Here is a 20,060-nt window from a genome sequence, read left to right on the forward strand (position 1 = left end):
CCCCCCGGGCAAATTTTCTATTTTGCCCTTCTCTCCCCTTAGGGCATAATCGTTACTGTCGCTCTCAGCCCATTCTGTCTAGTTTATTATGTGTAATTTCTCTCGGAGTCCCAGCCTCTGCTTGTTCGTCTATGTGTAACAAGGTTAATGCCTCGTAATGATGCATTTGCCACTTCTGCCTTTCATGAAAAAAAAAAAAAATCCAATCTCAGTTTAGCTCCAACCCTCGGTTCCCTAAGAGTTGCCACCCTGCTTCTCCTTCTTGCCATGTCTAACCTTAACCACACGCCTACAGCTTAGCCCTCGCTGACGGGAAACTTCCCTCAGCTTGTCTGAACTGAGTTTAGACTCAAAGACCCAACACAAAACCTGGGACCCGGCTACAGGGGTGGGGGTGGGGTGTGTGACAATGGCCATGCTCCCCATGTGTGCACATACTCAGGTCAAGAGGATATGGGCAGCAGTGAGCGTAACCAGGGGAACAGGAGTTGCCTTCCATTATAGTGACGTCACACTGCTTTTGCTGGCAGTAAGCACTACAGCGGTGTTCCACACATTGCCCACCACACAACTCCAGGGGGCACCGGTCGTGATTTCTACATCATGAAAGGCAAAGGCCAGCCCTAGCTTTGCCTCACCCTGTGGCCAATGACGCCATGCCCTCGAGGTACCGCATGACGTTCTTGTGGTAAGATACACAGGACATGTCCACAAAGCTGGGTCTCCAGTGTTGAGGAAAGAATTGAGGCTTTCACTCAAACCCAGGGTTAAGAAGATTCTTGACCGCTGGATTTTCCTTATAAGCCAAAGGAGAGAGCCAGCTTATCCGTTCTCAGGCTGATAAAATGCCCTCCTTCTGTAGTCTGTCCCCATGGGTTACCCTTGTTTTCAAACGATGTCCCCATCATTTGCAATCTGTGACTCACCAGGGACCCACTTGCAGTCAGGAAAACTCTGCACCCAAGTTCCGGTCCCTGCTCGACACTAACTTTCTGCTCCATTGGGGCAAGTGGGTCCCTTCAGGTCAGCACGTTGCACAATGGACACAGTCCCTACCTCGTGCCCTGCCTAGTCCCAGCACTGCCATGAGAATCCAATAGCATCATGTCATCATGTGTATGACAATAATTAAGAAATCCTCTTCAAGCAAAGGAAATGTGGGGGGGGGAACCTTTCACTCAAGTTGAAGTGGGTGGAACTTATCAGCTGTTCAGGCTGCCCATTTCACACCTATTCTTCTGGAATATATAGTTATCGACTGGATTCACACTAAGCTTATGGCACCCGTAGGGAAAATTTACACAGGGACTCAGACTCATAGGGAAAGCCCAAGGTGTGCAGGAGGTCGATGTAGTAAGGAAGGAGCTGAGCCAGGTGGTGGTGGCGCACGCCCTTAATCCCAGCACTCTGGGAGGCAGAGGCAGGTGGATCTCCATGAGCTTGAGGCCAGCCTGGTCTACAGAGCAAGTGCCAGGACAGCCAGGGCTACACAGCGAAACCCTGTCTGGAAAAACTAAAAAAAAGGTGGGGGGGGGCTAATGGCAGAGCTGGGTATGTGGGTATGCTGTCCCGGGGTATAGCTCACCTGTAGAAGACACCCAAAAGATTCATGTATTTCCCATCTGCTCTTCCGCTGCTGCCCTGTGTCCTCCACCCCCCCCAACCCCACCTGACTACAGTTCCCTCTCCAAGACCTCTGTCCTCTTCCTTCCTGCTTTATGTTCCCGTTCACCCCCATCTCAACCTCTTTCCTTCCCTCTGGCTGATCTCAGCCAGATACTATTGAAAAGACCACAAATCATTCACCAAAGGCTTTGAGTGGCCGGTAGCAACATTTTCCATGAGGTGAATCTCTGAGTTTGAGGCCAGCCTGGTCTACAGAGCTAAATCCAGGACAGCAAAGAAACCTTGTCTCAAAAACAAAACAAAACAAAAAGAAACAAGAGAATGACTCCCATAGACCCCACCTGGGCTGGTCCCTTGACTACTGGGCCTTTCACTTAGCTCTCTTCCTTCAAGCTGGTTTTGTTCCCACAGCAACTTTCAGAAGTGTTACTAGCATCCTTCCACGCCACAGTCTCTCCACACACTGTTTCTTCTTCCCCTGCAGTCCCCTTCGGACCCTCTCATTTGAATATTTCAGGTTTGAAGTCAATTCTTCACCCACATGGGAACCTGGCTCTCCCATTCCCACCCCAGTTAATTCCCAACCCCAGCATTCAACTCACTTCCTTCAGAGCACCTGCAATTTTTTTTTTTTTAATTTTATTTATTGTCCATCTCCCAGCAGACTCTCGACTCTACCACAGTTTGTCTTCTTCTACTTTTGGAAGCAGGTTCCATCTCAGCATCTAACTCATAGCACGTTGTCGATAAATGTTTATTGAATGAATAAATAAACACATGGATCAATGTTTGAATACTTTCAATCAATATCTCATCAGGCAACGATGGAACATTGCTAAGTAGGCTTCATCTTTACAGACTTTTTCAACTGAGCCAAGATTTGTCCCTTGCAAAAAGTGTGACTTAAGTCTTGGGGAGCAATAGTAAGCTATTACTCCACATGCTCTGCAGGCAGGTGTCTTGGCCTTCTCTAAATTCTCATATCCACAGTTCACCGGTAACTCATAAGAGACGGCTTCTGGATCTACTAGCTTCTTAGTCCATAGACATCCTATTGACTGAGTATATTACTATTTTAAATGTGTCTCTAAATCTGGTTATAGTGGGGCACACCTATTTTTTCAGTATCCAGGAGGCTAAGGCAGAAGGATCACAGATTTGAAGAAAGCCTGGGCTACATTCCAATCCCCAGGACCCACAAGTGAAAGAAGAATACTGATTGCTGAAGATCATCCTGTGATTTCCACATGTGTGCAATGAGATGCTCATGTGCACACACAATACATAAATAATGAAAGTGAAGAATTGAGTATTAAAGAGAATGCAAGAGACACTTTAATAAGTAAGTTTATGAGCATAGTTAACTTCATTTGAACTCTTAAAGTTACTGGCAAGGCATGGAGGAGTAGAAGGGGTAAGAGATTTTGAATAAAACTATGAAGCTCACACTCAAGCTCTATTGTTTATGAACTGTGAGACTTTAGGTAGTCATTTCTCCCGAGTTTTCTTTATCCATCTTTACATCCGCGCATCCATCCGCGCATCCATCCGCGCATCCATCCTCCCATCCATCCGCCCATCCATCCGCCCACTTGCTGTTGGCTAAACGTCCGATCTATAAAAGACATATAGGAGTACACTCATAGGCAAAACAAGTCAATCAAGTGAGCTTTGAAATAAAGCTCACACTTTATATTTCATACTGTGGTTTCTCAAACTCAAATGGCTGGTTTAGAGTGGACAGAATTCAAGGAGTCCATGTAACACGATGGGAGGCAAACACATCTTTATTTTAGCAAGCTGTAACTGAAGCAGCATTTCCGTTCATTGTGGATTCAGTACACAGTAGTATTAAATGAATCCATGCCTTTGTCACCAAAAGAAATCAGATATTTTCATATCACTTCATAGTTGCTGCAGATATCTCAAAATATCATTTAGGCTCATCTCTACTTTGAGATTATGGTGGTTACTGCTGCTAGATCTTGCTGTTGAATGTGTTAAGATATATTACTATACAACGATATATTTGTATAGCAATATAATCAGTTTATTTGGCAGCCCAATCATTTGATGCATTAAAAATAGGCTTAGGAGGTATGGGCTTCATCAGAGGCTGACAGCATTAGACTCTCATAGGGTTAAGAAAAAAAAAAATCCCAGAGTCAGGGGGTGTGACACAAGACGACACCTGCTGTCACCAGCTGCTTCAGGGTTCCCCCATCCTACTCCTCAGAGAAGCACAGGTCAGCACTTGGAATCCAGTTCTTAAAAGGGGTCACCATGGCAGAGAGGAGCCTTCGGGGGAGGCCAATGAGCAATGATGAAGAGCATCTGGTGTGTTAGATAACACGCTTCTTCAACCAGGTTGGGGGTAGGGAGGCTCCGAAATGGAATTACGCCTTGCTGAGCAGGAAGTCCCCGGAAACACCCTTTCCCTTCACACTCCCTGGCTTCTACTATTCCTATCAACACTGCCTAGCACCAGCACAACTTGGAAGCCTTTATCTCAGTCTTCTATCACTACTGCCTTTTCCATTAGATGAAGGGAGCCTTCTTTGCAGTTCTGTAATCACTTACTGGGGGTTCACTCACTGTGTGTTATACAGCCTCACAGGAAACGAAGATGAACTAGCCAGGCCACTCCCCTTGCTGTGGTTAAACATGCCCCTCAAAAGTCCAGCTGTTAGAATCCCTACATCCCCACACGATTAGTATTTGAGGGTGGGACCCTTCAGAGGTCATTAAGATTATATGGCATTGGCTTCATTTCCTAGCGCTCACAGGACAGCTCACAAGAATCGCTAACTCCAGGTTCAAGGGATCTGACGCCCTCTGCTGGCCTCCATGGACACTGCACACACATGGCACACAGACACTTGCAGACAAAGCACTAATACACATGCACGAAAAGAAATCTTTTCTACAAAAGGATGGTCCATTGTGGCTTCCTACAAAGCAGCAGATAACTGAGTTGCACTTCCTTTTCTCACCACGCCATACCCTCTGTGTGGCAAGGAGGCCCTCTCTAGATGCCAGGACCAGGGCAATAGGCTTCCCAGCCTCCAGTACCCTGAGCCAAATAAACTTCCATTCTTTATAACCCCATCTAGGCATTTTGTGATAGCAAAATAAAAAGGATTAAGGTACCACTCAGTAGATTGCTCCATTATGATCCTGTACATATGCACCCTCCTCCCTCTGTTCGACTGGATTCCCAGAGCTCAGCCTGGTGCTTGGTTGTGGACCTTTGCATCTACTTCCATCAATTACTGGATGAAGCCTCTATGCTGATAGCTGGGGTACTGGGCCACACTGTGTTGACTCCTGATGGGAGCCCCTTACCCATGAGGAGGAGTGGGCTGGGGTAGGGAGGGGGAAGAGAGCTGTGGTTGGAATGTAAAATGAAATTTAAAAGAATAAAGAAAAAATTCTTCAAAATTGAAAACTATGTGGATAAATAAATAATTATCAGCATATAAAAAAAAAAAAAAAGACACCACTCAGGGCATGTGTAGTTCAGACAGGGCTGACATATTCCAAGCGTTTGTGGGGAGCAGGCTCCACTTCCTCAAATGAACTACCAATGCTCCTTCCATCATTCTTCCTGGATGTCCCAAAGGCATCAAGAAACCAACAGTACTTGAAATCATCTCCTAATGGGTGGCCAACGTTTTTCCAATATCATTTTCTTAATAAGCTACCTCTTCCCATCTCCAATTCCATACTCATGGTCAGAATTCAGTTCAGGTCCTCATTATTCCCTAACCCCCTCCCCCGCAGGGCTTATGACAGGAAGTAAGAATCTATCTGCGTCCTCCCTGTTTCCACCCTGACCAGAAGCAACATTATTTCTGTCCCAGCAACGTTGTAAGAGCCCCCTGGCAGCTTCCCGGACTTCCACGGGGCCAGCCATTCCCCACAGGCCAGCCATTACTTAGGAATTCAAATCCAATCATTTTACTTCCCTTCAAAAGCTCTCCTAGGCTTTGAGAATAAAATCTAATCTCTTCCCACAGCCTAGGGTTCTGTCGCAGCTGCCTCCTTCAGCCAACTCCCTCACTTCCCTCCCACTCTGCTTTCTACACTGACCAAGTCGTCTTGGACACTTGCTCTCAGGTTTGTTAGCAAAGCTCACACCCAGATATAGCTGGAGGATCTCTGAAGGAATCGCGTTTGAACGCTCCCTAATGTATGTTACCCCACCCCACAACTGTTTTAGCCCCCTGCTAAACAATGCGTCATGGTCCTCTCATCCTCAAGTTGGGAGTGACAATACTCACTTTGTCAAGTTATTATGGTAAGGATTAACGGGACTAATAAGGTATAAGTGTTTAGAGCAATGTTGTGTGATGGTTGCTTAAGTTTTCGCTATCCTTTTTTTAATGTAAAAAGACCTATTTGCAACATGTTTATTGTCTTCCCTATTTACTGCCTACAGAAGTAGTTTCGCCCACTGCAGGCCCCTGTATATATAACCGATCTGAACCAACGGCTGTCCTTGTGATCAGTTCCTTTACCTACATCATCTTTGTAGAACACACTGGGGTTGGATATGCTTCTAACCCTGTTTCTGCTCCTTGCAGCCTCAGTCCCCGTCCTTCTCACCCAGCTCAGCAGAAATTCCTGAGATGACGAACGCATGACACATGCGTGCGTGTGCATGAGGGCGGGGCAAGCTTTGGGATCTAGGGACTTTGCAACCCGCCTCACCTAGCACCCCTGAACCTGGCAAGACTCTCTCCCGCAACAGCAGGTCAAAGAGGACCCGCTGTTCATTTGAACATATGGAGCTTCTGAGCAAGTGTTTGTTTTAAAAAGCAAGGTTTGGAAAAGTCTAAAAGTGACCATTGGGGTAAATCTCCCCACCTCTGCCTGTCTCATTAAGCCCTTCACCATCTGGTCGTGCACACTCATTTCTGGAACCTCCCCAGCCAGGGTGAGTGACTTGTGGCTCAGAGGCCACTCAACATCCTACTTGCACACAAGCTGGATGCTCTCCAGAAGTCGCTTCTGTGCCTTCTTCACTAAGCGTCAAGAAACCGCTCAAGCGTCATGTCCCTGCTCTGGAACCTTTCTAGGTCCTCCTGTGCTGAGGGCGACTGACACCCATCCTTGTGGTTTCTAAGACTCTTTCCACCATGACCCTCCAAGAGTGAGTAGCTGACCACTCAGAGGCTTGCTTTTCTCCTCTCCAGGAGAGGAGCAGTTGGCAAGCCACCACTAGTGAGCCACATCTGGCCGGCATTTTGAATGGCCCAGGAGCTAAGAATAGTTCTTACATTAAGTGATTTGAAAAACATTTTTCGAGGGGGTGGAGAATAATTCATGACAAGAAAATAATTAGAAGGAATTAGGGTTTCACTGCCCATAACATTTCATAGGGACCTAGCTTTAGGGGTTTATTTAAGTCTCATCCCTGGCTTTGTTCACAGAACAATGAGAGGTCACTAGCTATGATTAATTGAGAGATTGAGAATAGCTTGCAGAGCCTAAAATAATGACAAGCTGGCCCTTCACACACACACACACACACACACACACACACAAAGTTTGATGAACTCTTCATAACAGCATGGCTGTTGGGCTAGGAATAGCACCATGTTTCCTGACAACTAACTTCACTAGGAAAGCTCTACAAGCTGCAAGTGAGCAGAGGAACTGATACAAAACACTCAGCTTCAAACAGCAGGTCTCCATCAAACCCCTCCCCTCAGGGCTCAGAGCCTGTGGGAGAGGAGGCAGAAAGAGCCTGAAGAGCCAGAGGGGTGGGGGACACCCAGACAGAGGGGTGATCACCCAGAAAGCAAGGCCCTTTACATCAGTAGGGTTGGTGCACATATGCACTCAGACTGAGGCAAGCACGCACAGGGCCTGCATGGGTGTGGCCCAGGAGGGGTCCTAGAGCTGAAAGGAGAAGTGTCCCCATCCCTAACCCAGAAGCCATCTCCAACCCATAACCACTTACAAATGAAAATGTATTTTCTCTAAGGGAGTCTGTCTCACTGGGGAAACAAGGTACTCTTAAGGGTTAACTGCATGGCCAGGACTAGGTGGTCCACAGAAAATAAACTCAATAGCAGCACTGGAGGTTCCTTGTCTCATTGCATATATATATATATGTATGTATGTATGTATGTATGTATGTGTATATGTGTGTGTATGTATATATAATATATGGGTGTATATATATACGTGTGTGTGTGTGTGTGTTGCTTCATAGGCCCTTTGCTTATATATTATGACTTCTAGGTTGGTGTTTTATGGGATCCCTAAGTTGGTGTCAATGAGGGGGGAGAATCTGTATATCAGTCTCTTGTGCTTTTGGGGAGTCTCTTTTCCTTCTGTTTGTTTTAGTCCAATTCCAATGGATTACTTTTTGTTCTATCTTACTATATTTTACTGTGATCTCTTAGAAGACTGTTGTCTTTGAATGAGAGACAGGGGTGGATCTGGGTGGAGGGGGTATGGGGAAACTGGAAGGAGTAGAGGGAGAGGAAACTATAGTCAGGAAATAGTATGTGAGGGGGGAAACTGTTTAATAAAGGGGGAGTCAGCTACAGTAACTGAAATAATAAATTAGTGATTCATTGAAAGATAATAACCAAGAAAATCTGAGTATCAAATCAACCAACCCACCTACCTACCCACCTACCCACCCCCCTACCTACCCCCCTACCTACCCACCCACCCCCCTACCCACCCCCCTCCCTCCCTCCCTACCCACCCCCTCCCTCCCTCCCTACCTACCCCCCTACCTACCCACCCCCCTACCTACCCACCCCCCTACCCACCCACCCCCCTACCCACCCACCCACCCACCCACCTACCTACCCACCTACCTACCCACCTACCTACCCACCTACCTACCCACCTACTTACCACCTACCTACGCTTATTGTCATCTTGGTTCTGATAAATAAGATCCATGATTCTAACGCCCATGGAGGCTTTGAGGAATCTCAGTTTTGTTTGTTTGTTTGTTCATTTGTTTTTGAGACAGGGTTTCTCTATGTAGCCTAGGCTGTCCTGGAATTCTCTTTGTAGACCAACCTGGCCTTGAATTCATAGAGACCCACCTGCCTCTGCCTCCCAAGAGCTAGGATCAAAGGCGTGCGGCTTCTCAGTTTTCATGTGCCTACACGTGTTCCAAGGAAGGAATAGTCACCAGAAAACTATGAGATGACATCATGCTCTTATAGTCAAGGGTTAGTCAGTTTGGCTCCTCCATCAGTCTTTCTGAGGGAGCCCACCCTCAGGACCTAGAGGGGACTGTAAGGTGTTTGGTTTCCTTCTGACTGGATCAAAAGTTAGCACCTGTTCTGAGGGCAGCAGCAGCCTACATTAAACAAGTGCTCAAGATCTGACGTCAAAAGGCCAGGTGGACACAACTCCCATCTTTTTCCTGGTGATCCTAATTAAATGCCCTAGAGACCCGTTGGCAGTTGGTCGCTAAAGCAGAAGGTATTAAAATGTAGTTTGGGTCAAGCTGAGGCACATTCAGGTAGAGGCGGTGAAGAGCACATGTTTGAGGAAGCAGATGATAGAACAGAATGGAGTTAGGCAGTCAAGCTCTCATGCTAACTACAGAACCTTAGAACAAGCATCTATCACTTCCTGACGCAGAGAAAGTTCCTTCCAGTTGCCTTCAATTCATAACCACCTGTCAACACCACATCATCCTGTCTCCATTACCAATCACAAATGGTGGTGACACTCAACATGTACACTGCATTAGCTACACTCCAGATTAATGTACGAATTCCGAGAAGAACCTTGTGTCACAAGCAGGATCCATACATATGAGTGAAGGGACAAGGCACAAAAAGACTAAACCACTTGCCCAAGTTTGCACACCTGCCAAGCGGCAGCTTTGGTTCAGTGACCAGACTCTAGGGACTGTACATGTAACCGTTATGAAGCATTATACCTGCTACTCTAATTCCAGGATAATCACATGACCCCTGGTTCCCTTATTTGAGGTTATGCATGTATAGCTTTGCAACCAACTGCGCCCGACTAGCATGGGTCTCAAGATTGGCACCGCACAGAAGAAAAACCCTTAGAGAGCATCTATGATGTGTGGAATTGGCTCCAGTACAGAAGGTTCTAGAAATTCTCCCACATCCTAAGATAAAATGCAAATACACTGTTGTCACGCAACGTGAAAAATCTTGTTACGAACTACAGGTTTTTGAGATTTGGAATACAGCCCCCAAAATGTTAAGGCTTAAAAAAAAAAATCTATCTAGGTAATGCCTTTGAGCAACAAGAAAGAAAAAAAGAGTAACAGGATTGAGTGGTTACTTTTTATGGCATTTTATGGTAAAATACAAGGGAGGAAAATGGGAAAAGCCCTATCCCAGGCACCACAATTGGACCACAATGAAATTCACTTTCTTTTACTGAAGCATTGGATTCAAGCCACTTTGAAGCCTATTACAAACACAGGCTAGAGAGATGGCTTAGTGGTTAAGAGCACTGTGGTCTTCTAAAGGGTCCACGTTAGATTTCTAGCACCCACGTGGCAGGTAACAACTGTCTGTTAACTCCAGTCCATGGGACCAGACACCCTCTTCTAGTCTATAGGACCACTGCATACATATGATGCACAGATACACATCCAGACAAAGCGCCCATACAGATAAAATGAAATAAATAAGCTCTACGAACAGACAAACCCACACATTTCCAACTGTCCTATGTGACAAGACTTTTCCTGGGGAGATGCTTACACATGTCTACTCACACCAGATAGGGAGCCCGCAACAGAACAAAGTATAGGTTCCACCAAAGTCCAACTTGGTGAACTAAGGAGTTTTATTGGGGTTACTTACAGGAGCAGGAATGTATCAAAGACAGCTGCACCGCTAAAGCCCACCCCAGCAAGGGTGGCAGCTCACAAAGCTGGGAACCTGGAGCACACTGCTCAGCCTGCAGGCTGCTCAACAGATTGGAGAGCATCCTTCCCTAGTTACTATGGCCTAAACCTCTTCCAACCAGCCTTTGCTTCTCCCAGGCAGCTGATCTGGCCTCAGAGTCCTCTTGGCTGCCCGAGAGGGACACTCAGCTCTTATTGCCTGTTCCGGCAAGGAGGGGCCTAGTGAGTCTGCTCAGATCCAGGGACTTCCTAATAGCTATTTTGAGCTGTTTATTTTCCTGATTATGAAGCTTCCTCGCAAGATGGAACATTTTCAGTCTCATAGGAAACTTAACACCAGCTCCAACCTCCATCCATCCCCAGAGTCCCTGATTTAGTCAGTTTGATATTGGGTCCAAGAATTTATAGTTTAAGCAAATTCCCAGGAGATGTTGGCACTGGTGGTCCACACATCACACCTTGGGGATCACTGACCTCCAACATAAAGCCCCTTCTTTCTAGGGTTTGAATGCTATTAAAACAACCACAGAAATACCAATCATGTAGGTTTTTGTGGTCAACGATACCTTGCAACCTGGCAACACAAGCAGCCTGGCTGTTGATATCACAGAAATATTTGAGAAGAGCCAGAAGAGTGAATAAAGGTCACCTAACCCAGAACTTTAAGGGACAGGATCCTCAACATAGCAGTTCTTAGGTAAAGGACAAAGCTTATGTGACTATATGGTGCCTAGAACCAGGGAAGCATTGTTGCCAAGTGCAGAATACATTTACTTCATGTCCAACATGATTCTCCAAGAAATCCACTTGTTCATTCAATGGGCACTTCTTAATCTCTAACTACACAGCAGATACAGTACTGGGCACTGGATCTTTAAGAGCAAACACTTGTGAAGGTTATTTACACGCCCGAACGCCAAGAACAATATTACCAAGAAATTAATGGTTGATAAACCACACCTGGCACCAGACAGAACTTCAGGTGGTGACAATTGTAAATTCTGGAACTCTGTTTACAATCAAGGATTCTGTGCTCCACCGTCTATCTACAAACAGCTGGTCTTAAAGCAATCGAGCCTTGCTTGCTCCATGTAGGATAGGATGGACACCAGAACCCAGGGTCTGTGGGGTCTGTATATCCACAACAATAGTTAAAAACCCAGGTCCTAGACCCAGACCACATAAGTTCGAAATCCTTTGCTATTTGCAAGCTAGGAACCTAACCAAAGCTCTCTGAGCTTCAATTTTCTCATCTATAATCACCAATAATAACTGAAGTCCTTGCCTCATATGGTGCCTGAGAATCAACAGAAAATAAGGCATGTAAATTGCTCTGCACAAACCCTGCCATGATAACTGCTCAGTAGATAGTAGCTGTGATTGCCTTTTCCCTCTTTCTAAGTGGATTCTGTCATTACGCTTGTCCTTTTGAATCCACTCTTGCATGTCAGATGTGTGTATGAAGGTAAAATTCACTGTCTAGTCTACAGATAACAAAAAGGCTAGACAGAATCATAACAGAAGCTGGAAGGGCAATAAACGCCACAGGAAGCCTGTATTTTGAGGTCAGCAGGTCACACTGCCAAGTAGAATTGGGGTATCACTTCCACACACAGTGGCTACATGCATCTTCACTGTTGCTGGCGGAGGCTCTGCAATCATGTTGGGGTTATCTGCCCGACAGCTGAATTATATCAGGCTTTAGAATTATGTGAGTATGGAACAAATACATCCACCTTCAAAAGGTAGAAGGAACTAGAAGGGTCGGTGGTATGAGCCAAACTCTGGGAAAATACAGAGAAGGGTAGCAGTTGTGTTTAATCCACAGGCAACTCCAAGACCCAACTATGGCAGCCAAACAAATCTAGAATGATCCATCTTCACAGACTCAAACACAAACATTTTCACACATTGCCAAACGTGGTAAGAGCTCAGACAGAGAGAGGAAGTAACTTCATAAATTAATGCACATAATTAAAAACATGCACTGCTATATTAAACACAGGTAAGTTATGAAGCATAAAGGAGAAAGCAAACCATGTGACATTTTCAAGCACAGCCCAAGATTGGAAGCTAATACGGTCTTCAGAGGGCATCCTTTACTTGCAAAACCATATCCTAGACCAGTGGTTCTCAACCTTCCTAACACTGTGACCCTTTAATACAGTTCCTCATGTTGTGGTGGCCCCCAGCCATAAAATTATTTTGCTACTACTTTATAACTGCAACTTTACTACTGTTATGAACCACAATGTAAATAAACATCTGTAACTCTCAAAGGGGTCGCAATCCACAGGTTGAGCATCACTGGTATAGAGCCTGAAACAGTCGGTGGATTTAGATTATTTGGGTAGGGAATAACAGGTCCCGGGCTCAACACAGGCATCAGGATGACTGTCCTTTGCCAGAAAAGGGGATAAAATGCATTCCATATAGCACAATGTGACTACGGATATGTTATGAGTAATATACACATATGGTCACTTATAACAGTGGTTCTCAGCCTTCCAAATGCTGAGACCCTTTAATACAGCTCCTCAAACTGTGGTGACCCCAACCATAACATTATTTTCATTGTTACTTCACAGCTGTAAGTAATTTTTATACTGTTATGTTTTGTATCATAAATATCTGACATGCAGGGTATCTGATATGCAACCCCTGTGAAAGAGCCGTTTGAGCCCCAAAGGGTTCATGACCCACAGGCAGTGAGAAATGTTTGCTGCATTTTAAATTGGGGGCTTTCAGGGGGAAGTTCCAGAAGTACCATGATGGCAAAAAATACAGAAATAGTGGAAGACTGGATTTAAACTTCGAGGCTTTGTTACTTATATTTTGTTACTGATCATGGCCTTTTTTTTTTTTTTCCAATCTGGAAAATGGGATGCTTTTCTGAGAGCCAACCAACCAGACTTACTGAAAATCTCGCAGAAGCAATTCTGCGGAGGGGTAGTAGTTAGGATTTCTATTGCTATGATGAAACAACATGACCAAAAGCAGGTTTCTGAGGAAAGGGTCTATTTACTTAGACTTTCACTCACTATTCGTCACTGAAAAACGTCAGGGCAGGAACCTGGATACTGAACCTGGACACCAGAGCTGATGGAGAGGAGTGCTGTTCACTGGCTTGCTCCCCCTGCTTTCTTATAGGACTCCAGGCTAGCAGCCAGAGATATCCCCGCCCTCAATGGGCGGTCCTCCCCCATCAATCATTAACTAGATGTCCTACAGGCTTGCATACTTACAGTCTGATCCTACAGAGGCCTTTTGCAATTGAGGTTCTCTCCTTTCAGATGACTTTAACTTTTGTCAAATTGACATAAACACTATCTAAGAGAGCAGGTGTTATCCAAATGCACATCAGGGCCTCAGAGTGGGTCTGCAGAGACTGGCCATCTGGGTGCACTTGGGGGCTGCGGTTGATGGATCGCCTTTGTGAAAGTATATTGAAATTTGAAAAAAAGAAAGAAAGAAAGAAAGAAAGAAAATGCTTTGTGTGTAAAACACCGGAGTGCACACTCACTACACAAGCGTTTCAGAAATTAACCCTCAGCAGGAAAAACCCAAGGGAAAGAATGAGCAGTTAAGAGATGAGATAACCAGGAGATGGGCAAACCCTGCCTGGCCAGTTCTGTCGTTACTGTGGGTGGATGGAAGATGGGCAATACAGGTACCAGCTGGGAGCAGGGTTAGAAGGGGAAGGCAAGCCAATCTAGACTCTTGAGCATTGCAGCCTGTGAATCACTGATGAAAAAAGGAAAAAGAGAGGTGCTGTTTGCTGGGAGGGAATAGCTGTTGCAGTCTGCTGGGGCTCCCTCTATAGTGTGTTTCAGGTCCAACTCCTGTTTTAGGCACCTATAATTCAGCATGCCTTTCAAAAACACATTCAAGACCTGAAAATGAAATGCAATCGAATGACAACATTTCTTGTGAGTGACAGCAGAGGCCACGCTGATCCCGTGACCCCATTAAATGGGGTTGCAACCCGCTATTGTCCCTTCGCTGGCACCCAGCATAGCTCATTGCTCACACAAGCAGGCATCAAACTATTTGTTGAATTAAGTATCTTATCTGCCTATTTAATTGGTTAGAAAATTGTTGCTTTTTCATCAAAACTACTACCTTTTATTTTTTTAAATTCAAATGCTCTTAAAATTCTATCCCATTAAGTCTTTTTTAATGCATACCAATAGCAAGGAATTTACTTATATGAAAAAAAAAATGCAAAACTCCCAGCTCCCACCTGTGCAGTCATGACATGCTATTGTTTGAACCTGAGTATATCATTTAACTTGGATGACAAGCTCAGAGGGTAGAGACCCCATCTTTCAGAACACACAGCTCTGAGCACCCTGGGAGTTCTCAATAAAATAACAGCAGCAAGAAATGCTGTTCGGGGACCTGTTTTAATTTTTTTTTTCCATTACTGATTTTTGGCAGCATGTGTTTATCCCTTGCTTGATTTCCAAGGGGCAGCTCTCTCTCCCAGGAGCGCCTAAGAAGATGGATAAACAGCTCTAGACTAACCTTGGCCCTTCCCCATCCCGGTTGCAAGTAGGAACACCTGATTGAGCCAGGACTGGATTCTGAGTGCATTCAGGGTGCATGCTGGGTTTGGAAGGAAACCGAGTCCTCCAGTACCCAATAGGTAGATGCAATCAAGAGAAATGTTTTGGCTCTGTGCACTGACACAGCTGTCAGATGGCAAGGCTTGGACTTCCATGGTGGTTACATGCTGTGGGCCTTGGAGCTGTCTTGTTGTTAACCCTACAGACAAACTGTGCCTAAAGCTTGGTGCAAAGTAAAAATTTTTTTGGGGGGAGGGAGGGGGTAATTTCAAGTCGTTCAACAGGAAAAAAAAGCCAGTGATTTGCCAAACTTTGGCTATTGGATCATGAAGATATGTAAAAGCAGACATTAAATATTAAGTTTTATACTTATAGTGAGGCTAAACCATTTGGGGACAATGTATTCTTTTTATGTATTTGTTCAATTATACCAGTGGTGAAATAAAGATGGCATGCGTTTGCCCCCAGCAAAGCAGCAGCAAGGACTGGCAGCTTTTTCCTCCTTGAATTAACAAGATTAGCAGTTGGTAAGGTGTGCTTTGCAGAGGAAGGGCTAGAGGGGAGTGTTTTTCTGCCCGCATGCTAATTTACCCTAGAGCCAATGTTTCAGGCGCCTTGGTACACAATAAGCGCACAAGCAACAGTTCTCCACGCGAAGACTTTGCTCCCCTCCTCCTATCCATTTTGTAGCAAAACAATGGCAACACCTGTAGCCCTCAATTTCTGCTCTTTGAATTCTGTCCAGTGATTAAGGAGGCTCTCGGCAGGCTTCCCTCTCAGGAGCCATATGCAGACTTACTTGCCAGCAGCCTTGGGAGGGCAAGGGCCTCGGCAGGAGTGTACAAAGCCTCCGTAATCCCCATCAACTAGACCCTCTTGAACTGTCGCTTTATTTTCCAGTCAAAGAACTGTCAATCTCGAGATCTCAAGCGGTGGCTTGCCCTGGGAGCTCGGGGGAAACCTGTGTCTTTTGCCTGGTTCACAAGGGTGGTGTGAGCCAGCCCCGCAATCTAGTCTGGGAATCTGCAGCCCAGAAACTGCCTGGAGCACCCCAACACTTTCCACCTCCTCAGGCTCTTCTCTTCAGGGTGAGGCTTTGTATCCACAAGCTGCCTCCTGCCTCCTCGGGTTATCTCAGCCAGGTTGAGACCACAGCCACCCTCAGCCAGCCACAACCCCGCCCCCCTCGCACTGGGTCATGCTGGGCGGTCTGCCAGTGGCTTTTGCACGAGAGCATTATTTACCAGCGTGGACCAGGCCACAACTCTACCGACCACATCACATGGATTGCAGCCAGAGGGGTGGGGTGGGGGGCACAAAGGCCGGGGTGTGGCAGTGAGTCCTTTAGGTTTGATAGCTTTTCTGTGAGGGAACCAGTAACTGTTGGCCCAAAGGGTCAAGCCCACATGCCTAGTGAGACTCGGGTTTGGAGAAGCGGTGAGGGACAGAGGGGTGGCATGGGGAAGCTCGGTCTCAAACAAGCGTCCGCATTTGGACTGAAAGGAATGAGAGGCAGCCACTAGAGTTTTGAACCTCCCTCCAAACCTCCCCCCCCCCCCACTACCCTGCCGCCCTTTTTTTACACTTTCTCTTTGGGGACCTCAGACTGCGCTTTAGAGAAGCATGCAATCTCGGGACAGTTGCTGGCGATGTGAACCCGACCCTCGGTACACGTCATCCCAGTCCCCTCCTGGGCCCCAGGGACAGGACTTACGCAGTTCTGCTCAGTCGCCTTAAAGTCCCAGCTGCAGCTCCTGGCGCGCGCCTGGATCTCACTCATCCTGAAGAGGCAGAGAGCCGTGGTGACGGGGGAGCGCCTCTCTTGGCCCTCTCCAGTGGCCGCGCTAAACACGCCGGCCCAGACGTCCAAGGCCTCCACCAGGCTGGAGGAGAGCAGCAGGCGGCGGCCGTCGGGGTGGCCGTGGCTGCAGTCGAGGGCCGCCTGGCCCTGGAACAGCACCTCGGTGCTCTGCGCGATGCGCGCCATGCTGGGCCAGCCGGTGGCAGCTCCGCTCGTGTAGTTGTAGGGATAGTAGGGGAAGTAGACGCTGCCGTTCCAGAGAAAGGCATCCACGAAGTGCAGGCTGCCCGCACTACCGCGCAGTTTCAGGTGGCCCAGCTCCTGCGTGGTCAGACTGCGCTCCTCCGTGTTCTTGAGCGCGATGGCCGTGTCTCGATCTGAGGCCGCGGGGTTGCAGCGGTTCGCGGTCTCAGGCTCCGGCAGCACGTAGGTGGCGGCTACCGCCAGGTACCACTGATCAGGGCCGCCTGCGCGGTACACCACGCCGGCCGTCGAGCCCTGCGGGTGACACGACACTACCTCGGTAGCATTGCGCAGGGAGTTGCGGCTCAGGTTGCCCAGGGGCCGCACCTCGCAGGCGCCCCGGTCGAAGGTCCAGCCGGTGAGCAGCAGCCCCTCGAGGCCGGTCGCCCCCTCGCGGTAGGGCAGCAGCAGCTTGCTGAAGCTGCTCCCGGGCCGGGGCCGCGCGGGGGGCGCCAACGAGACGGGCTCGGTGCAGTTGCCCGCTTGGTCCCGGTACAGGCGGGAGAGCCTGTGCTTCAGGCTGTAGTCCAGCTGGTCCAGGCAGCTGCCGCTCGCCACGAACACGCCGTCCGCCCGGCTCGCCGCGATGGCTCCGATGGCTTGCTCGGATCGCCACACCGGCTCGTCGGCTCCCTGGGCGGGCGCCGCCAGCGCCAGCAGATAGGCGATCAGGGGCAGCGGGGCGGCGGGGCACGGGGGGCGCGGCGGCACCTTCCTCCGGGAGACCTCCATGGGGCTAGGGGGGCCGCCCCCGGGCAGGGCGCGCGGCGGTTCAGGCGGCTCAGGCGCGCGGCGACGGAGACGCGGGCGGCGGCGGCGGCGGCGGCGGCTCCTGCGCGCGCTCGGGCTCCCGCGGCCGCCCCATCCCCGCGGCTCGGCCGGGAAGGAGAGCAGGGAGGACGGCGCGCGGCGGGCTCGCTCCGGCAGCCTGTGCCGCGGCGGCAAGCCCTGCGCGCTCCGGCGCCGCTTCCTCCTCGCCCGCCTTCGCCGGAGAGTTCCTCTGTGCGGCGCGGGCGCTCGCGGGGAGGCGCGGAGGGGAAGGGAGGGGACGGGCGGAGGGGAGCGAGGCGGGCGGGGAGGGCTGGAGAGGTTGGGTGCGCTTGTGCGTTTCACTTTCCCATTGTGAAAGTGGGATGCAACTGGCCCCTTCCTCATCCTCTTCCTCCTCCGCCCTCCGCCTCCCGCCCGCCCTCCCTCCACGCCCATCTCCCCTCCCCTCTTGATTCGGTGAGATCGGGAGGAGGGAGGTCTCGTAATTTGGGTTACTGTGTAGGTGGCCTCTTTCATCTATTCATAACAAAGCTGAGCCGCCTGCCGCGGCCGCCGCGGCCGCCACCATCGCCCCTAGCTCGCCCCGGTTCCCCAGGCGCGGTAACCGCGCACCGGGCTGGCTCCCGCGCTCGCCAGCCCGCGGGGCTGCTCCAACGCCCGGGTTTTGTTTACGAGAGCAGCCGCGGGCAAACGGGAGGCGCGCGGAGCCGGGACCCGGGGTCGAAGGGGTTGCAGCAGAGGCCCAGGGCTCGAGCCCCGGGGAGGCTGCGAGGGCGGCTGACAGGTGTGGAGCGGCAGGAGGCAGGGAGGCCCCAGAGATGCGCTGGGGAGCTGCGGCCAAGAGAAGGCGGCAGAGGGGGGACCGAGGCGCCCCTGTGGCAGGGGGTGGGTTTCCCCGGGTCAGAGTGAGGTGGGAGAAAGGCGCCACAGGCTCGTTGTGGACAATCCCTCAAACCAGAGCTCTCATATTTGAAAAGGCTCCCTAGTCTCCCTTGGCAACGGAGTCCCAGGCTCTCAGACCTAGCACTTAGAAAGTTCTGCTCCCTATCTAACCCTAATGATAATAGCTAGCATTTATTGAGCATTTGCTATGTTCTGGGAGTAGTTCTAAATGCACCATGTCGATTTCTAGTCACTTAACACTCAAAACAACAGTATTAATTAGTGACTGTTACCATCCTCTTTCAGCTTTTGAGAATGATCTTGGAGAGGCTGTGGAACCCACCTGAGTAATACTGTTGGCAAATAGCACAGCTGAGATTGGAATCCACCCCTCCCTCACTCCTGAGACTCTTAAAGGAGGTTTGCTTGGCCAGTGCCACCTGTGGCCACTAAAATGCTCCCAGAGCTCATTATTTAAGACAAAATTGCACCGTGCTCAGCCATTGCTCCCATCTTAGAGCTGGCTCTCTATGTTCCCAGGGTCTCTCCTCCTGCCACCATGTCACACGTCTTTCCTTTAGAGCCTCTGAGGTCTCTCCACTTCACCCAGGAAGCAACTGTCTGCTGGGTTGTCTCCCAAGCCACCAAGAATTTCTGGAACAGAAAATTCGCTGTGCTCTGGACAGTGGACAGGCTCACATTTTCTCAGAAGAGAGCTCCCCAGAGGCAAGCCCAGGTGCTTCCAACCCTGTGGTAGATGAAGAGGAGCTAAAGGAACTGCCAGGTCCTTGGGAAACGAACTGCATTCCTTCCTAGATCTTTTCCACAACATGGACCACAGCTGGTTGCTCCGTGTTCTTTCCTCCTTACCTCCAAGTAAACCCAGCTTCGATTGAAACCTGGTTTTATTTTGTTTTGTTGTCTCTGTAGTGGGTGGGGTGGATGCACGAGCTTGGGGGAGAGGGCCGGAGGGGGCAGATTTGCAGAGCCAGGCACCTGCTGCGTGTTTTACGCTTCCACGGCACTGCTCAGACTCTACCCCAGTTCCGAGAGAGGAGCTCGGAAAGGCAGATGGGAGGAGAAACGATGTGGGCAAGAAGCTTGAGAAGCTAACTTAGATGCACATCTGTAGGGGTGGACATAGCTCAGTGGCAGAGTTTGAACTAGGCCTTGCGCCCACCCGCGCTCGTGTACACACACACACACACACACACACACACACACACACACACTCTATCCCTTCAGCAGACAGGGCTCAGTGGCCATCCTTCCAGATGCAATCCACCCA

At 48.9% G+C, this 20,060-nt stretch overlaps 1 protein-coding gene across 2 annotated transcripts in view; it reads right to left on the reverse strand.

Moving 5' to 3' along the window:
* Positions 1–17,999, reverse strand: part of Plxnc1 (plexin C1) — a 144,163-nt gene extending 126,164 nt beyond the window's left edge. For both annotated transcript variants that reach the window (XM_051206264.1, XM_051206265.1), the window contains exon 1: positions 16,790–17,999. In XM_051206264.1, the coding sequence (XP_051062221.1) occupies positions 16,790–17,851 (1,062 nt within the window). In that variant the 5' untranslated portion in view covers positions 17,852–17,999. The remainder of the gene's footprint in view (positions 1–16,789) is intronic.
* Positions 18,000–20,060: the final 2,061 nt, after the last annotated feature.

This window comes from Phodopus roborovskii, unplaced genomic scaffold (assembly GCF_943737965.1).
Source record: "Phodopus roborovskii unplaced genomic scaffold, PHOROB, whole genome shotgun sequence".
In the NCBI taxonomy this organism is placed as follows: domain Eukaryota; kingdom Metazoa; phylum Chordata; class Mammalia; order Rodentia; family Cricetidae; genus Phodopus; species Phodopus roborovskii.